A 14,279-nucleotide genomic window follows, 5' to 3' on the forward strand; every position below is an offset into this window, starting at 1 on the left:
GGGAAACACGATCGGTCGGTTATCTTCAAATAGTAGTCCTTCCACTCTCTTCTTCCTGGATCTATAACTCGTTTTATTTCATGTCGTTCAAAAGCTATGTTACGTTATATGGTTGCTACAACTGCAAGTTCAGCGGTAAATTGAACCCACATAGAAGAAACAATTTTTTGTTTTTCATTGGTTTTGGAGCACAAGGACTCAGTTTTGAGTTGAAGAAAAACAACTTCTATATGTATTTCTCGTGCTGAACGAACTATGATATGATTTTAGAAACCGATTTTATAAGAAGAAGATAAGAAAGGCACAGCGGTGACGGGGAGAGCTGGTCGTAGTAGGGGCGAACTTGTTGAGGGCGAACTTGCAATGAGGCGAAACCTTTATAACCCATAAAAAAAATATGAGAGCTCAGGCTGAGGAGTGCATTTGTATCCTCGATCTTTATCAATAGCCTAACTCCTACAGCTCCTAGCTTCTAAGAGGGTTATATATTTAAGCATATATATCCACCGCATTGATACAAGAAAAATCTAATCCTTCTCCAGAACAAGAAGTTACTTCATGTTCTAGGCTCGCCACAAACGATTATCCCTTAAACATAAATTGTGTCTATCATCTTATTTCTCCTTACAGTATCACTCATTAATTGAAAAATAAGTTTTCGAGAATAAAGGAAATGATCAGCAACCAAAAAAGCTTTTGATTTGTTAAGCACGCAATTATCCTTGTCTGTTCCATAAAAATTGCAAAGAGAATAGTAAGGAGAAGGTACATTTTAATGACAGAATGTGAAGGATATATGAATGGTATTTTGGTTGGGAGTGTACTTAGTGTGTTACGAACATTTGAATGAATTCCAACCGCCACGTTCCTTGACCTGCGGTTCTTAAAAAAATCCGAAAAATTAGAGTGATTATCTATCCTCTAAAGCTAATATTTTTCCTATCTTCAAGAGCTAGGAAAATAAGCGGAGTTTACAAATGCAAGCCGATACAGATCTTTTATGGAGTACTTAGACAGACATATGAAATTGTATATAAATCATTGAATCATAACCATTACAATTTCCTCAAATGTGATCGGTGCATCAGCTGCTTTATATTTCACTTATCACTGTGTACAGTTGTAATCGGACAGTGTAATCGGACTCCTGTAATCGGACAGTTAAAGCAGCCAATCATACCATTCAGCTAAACCACCAATCACAGAATTGATCATAATAACCATAGCAACAATCACTTAGCCTGGAAATTGGGAGATATCAAAATTTTTTGCTTTAGACATTGTCCCAACTGGAGATGTTTGTCCTAAATGTTTTTTTTTTCCGGAAATCGTAATGGTTATGATTGATTAATAGCAGGACTTCGTGGCGTGCAATTCTGTCAGTAATCATACTCGCGATTGACAAATCGGACTCCCGCTTCGTGGTCGTCCGATTTTGTTTATCACTCGTATGATTACTGACAGAATAGGACGACACGAAGTCCTGTTACCATCATTAATCTTTATAACAGAAGACTAAGGAGAGACATTTTCTATAATCTTATCGCAACAAAACTCTTCTGCAAGAAGTTTACATTGCACAAAATTGTGACACAAGGCATCGTACAAAACTTCGTAAAAGGCATTCAAGCCTTCTTTTTGTTTCCAAGCCAGTAACATTTCAAAAGCTTTGTCTGCCAGCTTCCTATTGCCGTGATCAAAGTTAATTATTGCGGCTTCGTCGAATCCCAGGCGTCTTCCTAATTTCTTCCAATTTTCTCCAAGTTTTAGAGACAGCCCTTCCAACTCCTCGTCTGGTGGTCGACCAGCCTTGACCGGAGCTGAGGATAAGTAATGGTAATAGGACTGAGTGGAGTTCAACTCGGACTGTAATCATACGAGTGATGACAAAATCGGACGAACGCGCAGCGGGAGTCCGATTTGTTTATCACGAACATGATTTCAGACCGAATTGAATGCCATGAAGTCTTACTACTAATTTATCGGACAATTTGCATTAAAAAGACTCACAAAGGAGGCTTAAATTGTTTAATGTCGCTCTGTTTCCATGGTGATTGAGTCTCTCTTCTCGATTTCAGTATAATCATGATGTAATAAGAATAACTTTTGCTGAATCTGCTGCTTTAAGGAAATGAATTAAAGACGAAAATCAAACAAAGCGTTGACAGAGTTAATAGGCGTTACTGTTGAGTTCAATTAGTGAACATGGGAATTACCCTATAATTCCCTTTAGATTTATCATCTACGGAATTAACAAGATTTTTTTGGTAAAATACCTTGAGTAGCACGCGGTTCACTACTACTGGATCGTGTGGATCGCCGTCCTCTTCGAGTTGAAGGTTCCTGCGGTGCACCTTGTACAAAAGAATCTCCTGAAAGACGAGAATAGATTAGATTAACTCTCTAACCACCTTCATTGTTCCTTCTTTTCTTCCTCCCCTCCCCCTTTCCTTGCTACTTCTCCCCCCTACGATTCCTCTGCCCTTCTTTCTGTCCTCCTCCACTCCTTCTTATTTTCTTCCCTCCTTCCATCCATCCCTTTGTCCTTGTCTCCAATCTTCCTCCACCCTCCCTATCTTCCTCCCTCTTTCACTCTCTCCCTTCATCCATCCCATATCTCCCTCTCCTCCTTTCAATTTCTCCTTTTTTCTCTTCCTACTCTCCTCTCTCTCTTCGTCCTTCTCTTTCCTCCTCCTCCCCTCTCGCTACCCGGCATTATTTGCATTTTATACTCTGGTTAAAGACTTGTGCTTTTTAGCCATGATATTTGCTACTATGGGCTAGCAACACAAAATATTTGGACAAATTTTTAAATTAATTTGTTCCACGCTACTTAACAAAACTCTTGAGCAGGCATTTTCTTACAACAATGTACTTAAAAATTAAACATTATTACCTGCTGTCGCTTTGTTTCTTTTAGGGTCTGAACCGGAAAGAGAAGATGACGACCGTCGTCTCTTTCTTTTAGGGTCTGAACCGGAAGAAGATGACGACCGTCGTCTCTTTCGAGGAGAACCATCTTCAGCATCCGAATTGTCTGTATAAAATGACAAGAAATCGTACCTACAGTCAAACATATTGCATTTCGTAAAATACAAGATAATTAAAAGGCTCAAAAAGACCACTTTCAGTTATCCTCTTAACTAGAATAGATCAAAGGAGCACCAAAGTATGGGTTCATTGTCGGAGAAGAGTTAAACCGCATCTTTTATGCATAAAAACTGACAAAAACCGTCTCTGTACCAATAGGTTGGCTCCTGCACAGGCAGCCCAAGCGTACTGTGTTTGTGATTTTGGGGTTTAAAGGTGATTAACAGGAATATCTAATAAATTAAATGAAACTCAAGCGTGTCCTATAAAAAAATGATAATGATAATAAACGTACAAATGACAATAGAAGCTATAAAATAGTGCACAACACGCAGTACTAAGAATTTCGACAAATAGCGTTAAAATGGCCGGAAGCAACAAAGCGGCCACGGAATAAAGGTAAGGAGACTTTTTTGTGTATTTTAAAATTTTTTTATCATCATTCTTTTTTTTACGGCACACACTAACGCTTACAAAATCAATCTTAATTTATCAGGTATTCCTGTTAATGATATTTAAACCCCAAAATCACATATAGTGCGCTTGGGCTGTCTGTGGCTCCTGTTATTTATTGTGTAATTTTTCATATATCCATCAGTTAAATTAATTATTTAATATTTATTCAATGAACCTTAGACCTCGCAAGCGGTGATTGTTAGGAATGATCTTAAAACTTTTTATTTCCTTTTATTCTGTTTGTTTTGATGTATACTGGTTTCTTTGCTCTCAGGACTGGCAGTGTTTAGTTCATGAGAATCGGTTGCCACTGTAAATCACATCATGCAACTTTCGCCTGCGCGACATCGTTAAACAGCGTTTTTATACAGCAAATCCTAGTCATACTGACGATAACTTGCCTGTGGATTTTTTTTTTAATGTACAGTTCCCTTGATAAAAGTATCTACTTTTTCAACCAACTGCATAATTACCTTCGAAGTGAGGCCAGGACTCAAAAATACCAGAATCTTTTAGAATGTGTGCAACGAGAGAGGCCGCCATAACACTGGCAAATAGTCTCCAATGATCAGTTTCAGACTTTTTTCCATCGGCGAAGTTTGACACGCCCTTAATGACAATCCATTCAATGTTGAGATCATGGGCAGCTGCGTAAAGACCTTAAAGAAAAGCATTGGTTTATAAGAGACACTGAATAGACGCCGGGTTTTCACTTTGCCTTTTTAAACAAGTAAATGGATAAGTATATCAGTAAATATTAGCAAAGATATGATCCTTGCAGTTGTGCTACGATTAAAGAAATTACATATTATTTTAAAGCAGTTAGAAAGAGAGACACTGGCAGACAGTTATCAGAGAGACTCATAGAAGGACAGATAGAAACAGCGAAATAGACACAACTAGGTCAAATAGAGAGACACTTAGACGGAAAGAAACAGAGACATAGAGAAAGACAGTAAGGGATTGTATGAAAAGTTGTCATTCAAGGTAATGGGGAGCATGCAAGGAAGAAATAAAGAGAGCGAAAAATAACTAAAATATCAAACAAACAACAAACGAAAGGCATCAGAGTTGTAATCTTCGTTCTTCTAGCTTTAATTTGTTTTGATGTTTGTAATGTGGATTTTACTTCCCCTGCAACTTCCGTTCAACTGTAGCCGATATTCCATCACTTGGACATAATTTATTTCGTTCGCAGGTGCGAAGCTCAATGAGAATCGATTGTTATGGTTATGAATGTAAGTTGGGCTAAAATTTTAGTGTAACTTGCCACTTTTTATTGATTTTGAGGACAAGGCAGTCAAAAATACTTCTTACAGTGATTATCCATCAACATTCCTGAAAAAAATTGATTTAAAAAATAAAAATGAAATGATGTTGAACCTTAACTTGATTCAGCAGCTAAATGTATCCTGGCATGTGTAACAGATAGAAAAAGAGACCAACAGACATTAAAAGCAGAAAGACAGAAAGAAAGACCGAAGGCCAAACATGACCCTGTACAGATATAAATACTCTGAAATACGTACTTTTACTTTTCATTTATTACCTTCCCCTTCCATCTCAATTGCTGTTGCTTCTGGAAATCGTTTCATCAGTGCAGCAAGTCGATTTGGGTCGTTAATCACCTCAGGCCCACTCAGAAATACGCCATTCGTGCTTGCTTTCACCTTCAGACCGGTTGAGTTCTTCACGGGTGGTTTCCATCCATCTCCAATGTGTCTGGCCATACCTGATAGACCCTTATTTAAAGGAACTCTGACACCTTGCTCCTCGATCCTATCTTCCTCTCGTTTTATGAAGGCGTAGGTTATTAACTTTGAGCACACGACCACATCACCTAGCTTTGCTTTCTCCTTGTTCAAACTAGCACAGAAACCCACATTAAACACAGCTTTGGGCTTCAAGATGCGGACCGCTTTCGGGACAACAACCAGGGGACCACTGGTAGCGGCACCACCCATATTGCATTTTATCACTGCAACCTTCACTTTCTCGTTGTCAAGGATACTTCCAAAGTATACAAAGCCAAGGGTTTTGCTATAACTTTTCACAAAATCTTCTTTGAGAAAGGAAAGACAGCTTCGGAATTCGCAGTCGTTTACCGTCAGCAAAAGGAAATGGACCGGCAGAAAGTTGTTTTGGACGTTTTTCCAAGGTTCTGATTGCTGCGGGAGATTTTCAACCTCTGGCACTTTAACATCTACCTCTGGTGGTTTTCTTTTGCTTGTTGCTTGATTCGTGCTTTCAGTAATGGTAGCGTCCGCCATGTTCAACAGGTTCCTGGGAATAATTATTTGATCAATAATATAGTTATGATCTTCAGTGCTCAGAGTCAATGCTGATCAGCCTTTGGCTGTCTGAGTTCTAAAATATTTTAGAAATACAGTCACCTCTTTGGTTTATGTAGCATAAAATCGATTGTGATAAAATGATATGCCAAATTATTTGGAAAATGTTTAGATATTATTATTGACATGAGTTAACTAGCTAGCTGGACAGGAACTTAGTGATGGATAACTAATCAAAGAAAATAATGACTGTAAGATATATGAAAATCATATATGTGCACTGCGGTGAAGAAACGAATATAAGAGATCCTCGCAGCTATGAACACTACTGAACTAGTAGCTGAAATAAGACCTGAGAAAAAAATTAAATAATTAAAGCAAAGTGAACATGAGTTAAAGGAGGTGTTTTTTTTTTTCCAGTGTTTCTACAACTGAAGTAATGTTTAGATAGGAAATTCTCTGAAGTTTTGAAGAGAATTATCCTGCTGTTCCGGTAAAGGCTCCATCAAACCGGAAGAGCAAATTAGCACCTCAGTGGCATATTGTTGTTGCTGGATATTAACCGATAGTTCAACCCTTCAACATGGCGGGCTATATTGTAACATGTCGCTCGAGGAATCTGTTGAGTTTTCAAAGAAGCGATATGAAGCTTTAATCTAGACATATACTTGTCTCAGGTTACTTCGCCAGGATACTTGATATTTATAAGGATCGTAAAACTATCCTGCTATAGTTAATATGACAACGTTAATAAACACCTTGCTAAAGCTTCATCGTCGCATATAAGTGATCATGAATTGTGGGACAGTTAGGAACAACAGTGACAATGCGAGGTAGTGTTCAATCGATCTCAGAGCTATGTTTCACCGGTCATTTAAGCTCCTGTTTCATTACATTTCGATAAGGCTCCAGAAATAACAAGAGGATTCCAGCTGAAAAAAGGACATATATCAATGCAAGAGACATTTGATGGGAATGGTGTCTAATAACTTCACAAATTGGGAGAAGCATTTATATTCATGGTCAGTTAGCCCTAACTGGGCTATCTCAGCCATTTTCATGGACCGTTTTCGGTCTTGCGTTAGGTAGAATTCTGTACCTGAGGGATTGCCATCATAAATGGTCCTCTCAAAAACAAACTCAGCTAGAAATTACAAAGGCGAATTGTAACGTAAGGTTGTCTAACAAAAGTGAACAAAAGGTTGTGAGCCTCTCATTGAGAATATGAAAGCAATCTTCGCACTAATGAACACTGCTTGGGCAGTAGTGAAAATAAGGCCTGAAAAAAATTCAGGCGTGTACGGGATTTGAGCCCATGACCTCTGCGATACCGGAGCAGTGCTTGCTCAAGTGGTGTTCATTACTGCGAAGATCGCTCATATTCACGTCTTTATCCGCAGTTCAAGTATATGACTTTCATATATTCACAGACGTTTAAGCCTCTCATTGGTCGTAACCGTTTGCTTCACCATGCCTTTTGTTCAGCTGCAGTATGAAGAAACATTTTCTCATGATCAGTTAGAGCTGCTTCCTATTCTGTCAGCGAGATTACTCTGCCAGGATTTAAGAAAAAAAGCTGAGTTCATTCATAACTAGAACCGACCATTTAAACATAGAGAAGTCCACCGAATGGTTCACCATAGAGGCCGTTAAAACATGGATTTCCATCGAAAACTATTGGGAGAATATCAAGTAAGTATTTGAGAAGTATTATTTGTACTTAACTCGACATGCTTTTGTTAAAAAAAAAAAAGCCTGCATGGTTACCAACACTGGTTAGTCCCAGATATCTTTGAGAGCTCATTCTCTCAGCTAGCACGCATGTCAGAGAGTGTCAGAGGTTTTAACGAACGAAGGGACGGAGAGTTTTACACAGCTACTTATTGTAGCGATTTAACTTTTTGCAAACAAGAGTCAAGTTGCGGACATCCGATTCCCTCGTGATCATAATTTACGTGGCTTGCTTCGTTACGGGGATTATCCACTCGGCCTCATCCTAGGCAAGTAAGCATAAGTAATCCGATACTCATACTTTTATGTGATCGAGGTATATGTCAGTTTGGAGAAAAGTATTTTCCTGAGAGATTCGTACCTTTAAACACTGATTGATTCTTTCATTGATTGATTGATTGATTGATTTTCAAATGATCAATTTCTTCTTTCTGTAAACATAACAGGTCTGCGGTTATAGGTCTCGCGCATGCGTTATGCAGGGACACATGGCAGGCTCGACGTTGTGTGGTTATCGTTCTTGTTTTGAGGAATTCTGGTTGTACCACTGTTTACAATAAAAGTAAGTTGACAGTAACTGAGGCCCACACAATCACATTACACTTTCCTCTGCTCCACGCTACTGTGATCAGAGTATATGCCAGTAAGGAGTATGGCTTTAGCTAAATAATCTTAACTTTAAAGCATTGATTGAGCATTTTACAGTACATTTAGATGCAGTGTTTCTATTGATTAATTTTTCCCTTGCCCTACACCACTATGGTGAAGGAATGAGACACCAAGGAGTTAAGCTTTCAGCTGAGCAATCTATACTGTTAGGCATTAACTGATCATTTTACAGTGTACATACGACTACTTTTAAGGATTAATTTTCCCCTTGCTCTATACTTCTGTGATCAGGGTATATGTTAGTTAGGATTAAAGCTATTGGCTGAGGAATCTTCACTGTTACTCATTAATTGATTAATCCAAGTAAATTGTGGGAGCAGTAGTTCTTCTTATTATTTTTTCCTCTGCTCTACACTATTGTGATCAAGGTATTTACCAATTAGGAATGAAGATTTTTGGATGAGGAATCCTTGTTGTTTAGCACTGATTGATAATTTTACAGTACGTATAGGTGCAATGCTTCAAATGACTAGTTTCTTCCCATGTTCTACACTACTGTGATCAAAGTAGATGGGGTAAGGAATAAAATTCTTTGCGGAGGAATCCTTTCGGTTAGGCATTGATTGATCATTCTACACTATGTATAGGTGATTATTTTTCCCCTAACTGACACGACACCACTGATATCAAGGTAATTGCCATTCAGGAGTGAAGACTTTTTTTGTTGACAAAATCCTTTCTGTCAGGCAATGATTGAATATTTACAGTACATGTAGGTGCAATGCATCTTATGATTATTTTTCTCTTTGTTCTGCACTAATGTGATCAAGGTATATGCCAGTAAGAAGTGAAGCCTCATTTTACTGATGAATCCTGGCTGTTATGCTCAGATTGATCGTTTTACAGCACACGCATGTGCAATGCTTCTAATGATAAATTTTTCCATTACGTTAAATTACATATGATCAATGTATATGCCTTCCAGGGGTGAAGATTTTAGCTGAGGAATCCTTAATTTTAGGCATTGATTGATCGTTTTAAAGTACTGTAGGCTCACTGCTTTAAATGCTTAACTTTTTTTCTCTCGCTTTACACTACTGTGGTCAAGGTAGGTGCCAGTTAGAAGAGAAGATGTTTGCTTAGGAATCCCTACTGTTATAGGTATAGTCGCTTCGCTCACTCATTACACTCAAAGATAAAATTCGTATCAACGCGTGGCCATGTAATATGCTCTACCTCTGCTCTACACTATTGTGATGAAGGTATATGCCAGTAAGGAGTAAAGCTTTTGGCTGAGGAATCCTTACTGTCAGGAAGTGATAATCATTTTACAGTTCAAGTGGGTGCAGTGCATCTTGTGATTTTTTTTACTTTGCTCCACACTCTTGTGATCAACGTATATGCCGGTTAGGAGTGAAGCTTTTAGCTGAGGAATCCTTGCTGTAAGGCATTGATCAATCACTGTACATTAAGGTGCTGTGCATCTTATGATTATTTGTTTCCTTTGCTCTGCACTATTATGATCAAGGGATAAGTCAGTTAGTAGTGAAACTTTTTTTTCACTCATGGATTGTTGCTGTTAGGCTCAGACTGATCATTTTACAATACATGGATGTGCAATGCTTAACAATAAATTTTTTTCTCTATAAAAAAATTTACCACCTCCAAGTTAAGCTTTTAGCTGAGGAATCCTAACTGGTAGGCATTGATTAATCATTTTACTGGAAATTATATGCATTGCCTTTAATGATTACCTTTTTCCATTGCTCAATACTACCATAATCAAGGTAATTTCCAATCAGGAGGGAAGCTTTTTGTTGAGGAATCCCATGTGTTAGGCATTGATTAATCATTAACAGTGCATGTTGGTGCAGTGCATCTACTGATTAGTCTTTTCTTGCTATACACTTCTGTGTTCAAGGGATTTACCGGTTGGGAATGAAGCTTTTTGCTGATGAATCCTTACTGTTAAGCACTGATTAAATATTTAAATTACATGTAGGTGCTATGCTTTCATTTGTTAATTTTTCTCTTTTGCTCTACAGTTCTGTGATCAAGGTATATGCCTTTTTTAGCTGAGGAATCCTTTTCTTAGGCATTGATTGATTATTTAACAGTACATGTAGGTGCAATTTTTTTAATGATTAACTTTTCCCCTTGCTCTACACTACTGTGACCAAGATGTATGCCAGTTAGGATTGAAGCCTTTTTTAGCTGAGGAATTCTTTCTGTATTGATTGATTATTTAACAGTACATGTAGGTGCGATTCTTTTAATGATGAACTTTTCCCCTTGCTCTACACTACTGTGATCAAGATGTATGCCAGTTAGGATTGAAGCCTTTTTTAGCTGAGGAATTCTTTCTGTATTGATTGATTATTTAACAGTACATGTAGGTGCAATTTTTTTAATGATGAACTTTTCCCCTTGCTCTACACTACTGTGATCAAAATATATGCCAGTTAGGATTGAAGCTTTTTAAGCCGTGGAATCCTTTCTTTTAGGCATTGGTTGATCATTTTACAGTTTTCGTAGGTGCAGGGCTTCTAATTGTTAACTTTTTACCGGATCTTTCAACATTGGAGCGCTATCACTAATTGGATTTAGGAAGTAACTTAAATTGAAGTTGAATTCTCCCTTGAATCTGTTTTTCTCGGGCCACACAATCTGCTTGCCTGTAAAAATGCAGCTGAACTGAATTTTACAGTGGTTATGTTTATGGAAGGACATAACCCCGATTTTACAGACGTACTACTTAAAGTTTCAATACAACATTGAAAAAACTGGCATCTGACTTTACTCATAGGGGAAAATTCTTACGTAAGTGGAAACTGAAGAAAAAACTATTATGTCAGTAAAGTATGTAACGTATGTAACGTAGAGATCTAAGTATAGCTTTATTATGTCTTACATGTAAGTGTATACTGTAAGCAATATTTTGGCAGGAAAAAAAATAAGGTGATGCACGATACATGTATATTCCACGTCAAAGGAGCAATACTATTTTTTTGTCATTTGGACAGCAACTATTGTACTTAGTTTTGAAAAATTGTACTTATAATTTGTTCTGTTAACACCTAATGGATAAAAAAAGGTGTATATATATGTATTTATTTTAAAAAACGGGTGTATATATATGTGTTTATTTGTTACATCAACTAAAATACAGCAACCCATTGTTTGTTTAAAGAAATAAATCAAATTGCAGGAAAATGAAAAAACAACTTTTGCAATTTTCTACAAACAAGCTCACTGCGGGATCAACAAAACATTTGTACAGACTAAAAAATCCTAAATAGAAACTGAATTTGTGATTTCAAAATGGATGTAATGAAGTGGTAATTGAACCTCATGTTGTGCCATTTTGGTCTGAAATTTCACGTGTGAACTCAACTCAAACTTGCACTGCATACGAAGCCATTCAACTACATGGTACAGATATGAAATGCCTGAAGTAAGGCCTATTTACATCATATAACAACCACTTTAGTTTTTTTTTCAGAGGCTGTTTTACATAGTTCTTCAAAACAGCTCCTGTCATGAGCATTATTCCAGTCCTTATGATGCCCATTTAGCCATTTATCTACGTTGTTTTGTAACATAAGTTTACTTAAATTGGCCACAAAATAGAAATCAATTTTCATTCTCTCTAAAGAAAGAATTGACTCCAAAACTGCAATCGGGCTAAAACAACCCTTTTCTAGAAGGGCCAAATTAGACCCAAAAATAGAACTGTATTTCAATCACCGAAACAGCCCTACTTTGGTTGCTAAAACAGAACTTCTCCAGTTACAGCATTATTCTTAATAATCGAGCACGAGGGCCGTACCGAGGATTATTGACCCGAAGTCGTGACAGTAAGGACAGAGCGCAGCGAGGTGCATACAAAATCGAACGAGTGCAAACTGAATATTACCCAGTACGGTTCAAGAAAGCAAGCATATAGTATGTAGTTTATTATGTGGCACTCGGGCCAAACTTGTTTATTTTGAGCCAGCTTCGGTGAACAAAAATGAACGCCTTTTGACCGTCTCCGTGGAAACAGTTCTATGGCAAAATACAGACCAAGTAAGAACCAATCACAACGTTTGGATTTACCTCAGGGCTATCTTGCTACACAACAAGTTGAGTCGCAAAATGATAAAGCTGAAGCGATGATACTTAACTACTCACTTGACAGTAAATGTTATGATAACCTTGGATAACTATTCAAATCTACACTACTCGACGAAATGACAAAATTTTGGTCTACTGAAATTTCAAGTCAAATAAATATGTTGCTGTTACGTTTCCCCTAGGCTGCATGAAATATGAACAAATAGTAATATGTCTTAAAATCCTTTCAGAAAAAGAGACCAGAACTACTACAATTATGAAAAGTTACATTTATAATAATAACTTGAAGCCCTAGGAGCAATGCAAGTTTTACCAAAACAAATCGCAAGATTAACTTATCTCATTTCTGTAGCGAGAACCGAAGAACGATTGTACGACTGTACGAAAACAAAAGTTTTGATGTCTAGCTCACAAATTCATAACCTTTCAACAGAGAGAGACAGAGCAAATCGATAAACTTGCCTTCATGACTAAAACAGATATTCATAGGGTAAGCCAAAGGTCATATATTTGATCTTTCAAGATTCTTAGAATCGAAGCACAACTAACAAATCAATTCTCACAGCCTGGATTTCTATTGCTTACCGTTCAAATCATCCAGGTGTTGTTTGCATTTAAAAAAGTGGGAAGAAGTGGTTGTAAGCCATGAACTCAGTGAAAAATTCGCGCTCTTGCATGTCCCTCCACGACAAAGTTATCACTCAGGATTGAGTAGAATCGCCGCTTTGCTTCAGGGCAAATCACATCGAGCGAGTAATGCTCTCGCCTAGACTAAAAATTATTTTCTCTTAGCGAAACACATATTGAAGCTGGCATATCTGAAAGGATCTTCTGAGATTCTTACAATCGAAGCACGGATAGCTGCATGGTAAATCGAACTGATCCTGTATTTTAAAGAAGATTTTAGTCTCCTTTGCTTTAAAATTCATAATAACTTTACCGAACAGTTTTAGCCATTTGTTATCTTCAAGACATCCTAATGTATTTGTTTGCGTCTGGGCAAGTATCAGCTATCGCCGTTTTGACTATAGACTTGACTAAAATAAGCGGATCAGTATCTTTTAACTGCAATCATTGTAAATAATCGTCACTTTAACTGGCTCGGAAGGGAATTGATCGAGTAGATGAACTATCGAGGAGTAATGAAAATAACTGACAAAGACAAAGTCATACGGCCATATGCGTGACTTAATTCTAACAGCGTCCAATGTTGTTTAGCTCATTCCTGTGTCGTATAAAATTAAAACAAATGCATTGAGGGGTTTTTAATCTACGGCCTTCGCTCTTGGACGTTTATCTATGCTAAAGTTAGTCATCTGAAATTGATAATAACCCGCTTTGTCTTGGTTCAAATCATAGCGAAGGAATAATGCTTGGCGCTTCCGCTTTCGTCTACAGTCAAAATATACGACTTTCTTTACTCACCTTCACTTTCTCTTTAAAATGAAAATGTCTGTACTTGACTCTGTGAACAAGACCGTGAGGACACACGATATTACTTGGTAGGTAGTTCGTGAATCGACGGAACCACTCGAAAAGTTAACACTTCTCAGACAGTTTCGTTTCAGACTGGCAAATGACAGAGAATAATTAATAAGATTCTTTAATCATGCAATCATAGCTAAGGTCATTCTGAAGTAGATTCATAGCGGTTTTATGTTACTTTCTCCAATGGATTAAAGTTGTTAATTTGTAGATATATATTAATTTCCCGTTTGTTTCGTAACGTGATGATTCTTTTACATTCAGGGAATGGGATTCTGTGGGCTTCATAAATAATTTTTAGTGCAATGGCTAAGGGAAAGAAACATGAAAACGAGGCCGGAAGAAGCTTTTAATTTGAGCGCTCTCTACTTGCATAGATACAATAAAGTATATTTTTCCTTGTTGACCCTGTCAAGATATTTATGCTTAGCTGTAAAGCTGACCGGTTTTTGAAGCCAGTCGGACAGGCTGCATTCTACTGTTAAGAAATGACGGTGCTCG

General features: G+C 37.5%; 1 protein-coding gene across 2 annotated transcripts; it reads right to left on the reverse strand.

The window, feature by feature from the left end:
• Positions 1-421: 421 nt before the first annotated feature.
• Positions 422-14,043, reverse strand: LOC113684138 (death domain-containing ATP nucleosidase-like). Of its 2 annotated transcripts, XM_089200864.1 has the most exons (6): positions 13,719-14,043; positions 5,096-5,829; positions 4,020-4,205; positions 2,897-3,037; positions 2,277-2,372; positions 422-1,820 (listed from the first exon to the last, which is right to left on the reverse strand). In XM_089200864.1, the coding sequence occupies exons 2-6, from the start codon at positions 5,814-5,816 to the stop codon at positions 1,516-1,518; spliced, it is 1,449 nt and encodes a 482-aa protein (XP_089056990.1). In that variant the 5' UTR covers positions 5,817-5,829; positions 13,719-14,043; the 3' UTR covers positions 422-1,515. The 2 variants fall into 2 exon arrangements, with proteins under 2 accessions (XP_089056990.1, XP_089056991.1); XM_089200865.1 differs by lacking the exon at positions 422-1,820 and having other exon boundaries at positions 2,012-2,372.
• Positions 14,044-14,279: the final 236 nt, after the last annotated feature.

The sequence above is a fragment of the Pocillopora damicornis genome, chromosome 3 (genome assembly GCF_964200805.1).
Source record: "Pocillopora damicornis chromosome 3, jaPocDami1.2, whole genome shotgun sequence".
NCBI classification, from domain to species: domain Eukaryota; kingdom Metazoa; phylum Cnidaria; class Anthozoa; order Scleractinia; family Pocilloporidae; genus Pocillopora; species Pocillopora damicornis.

Coding starts and splice junctions, on each gene's coding strand:
- LOC113684138 (XM_089200864.1), bottom strand. CDS start 5,816: ATGGCGGACGCTACCATTACTGAAAGCACGAATCAAGCAACAAGCAAA. Junction 4,206..5,095: donor AATTGAGATGGAAGGGGAAG/GTAATAAATGAA, acceptor CTTTTCTTTAAG/GTCTTTACGCAGCTGCCCAT. Junction 1,821..2,276: donor TGAACCGCGTGCTACTCAAG/GTATTTTACCAA, acceptor ACTTATCCTCAG/CTCCGGTCAAGGCTGGTCGA.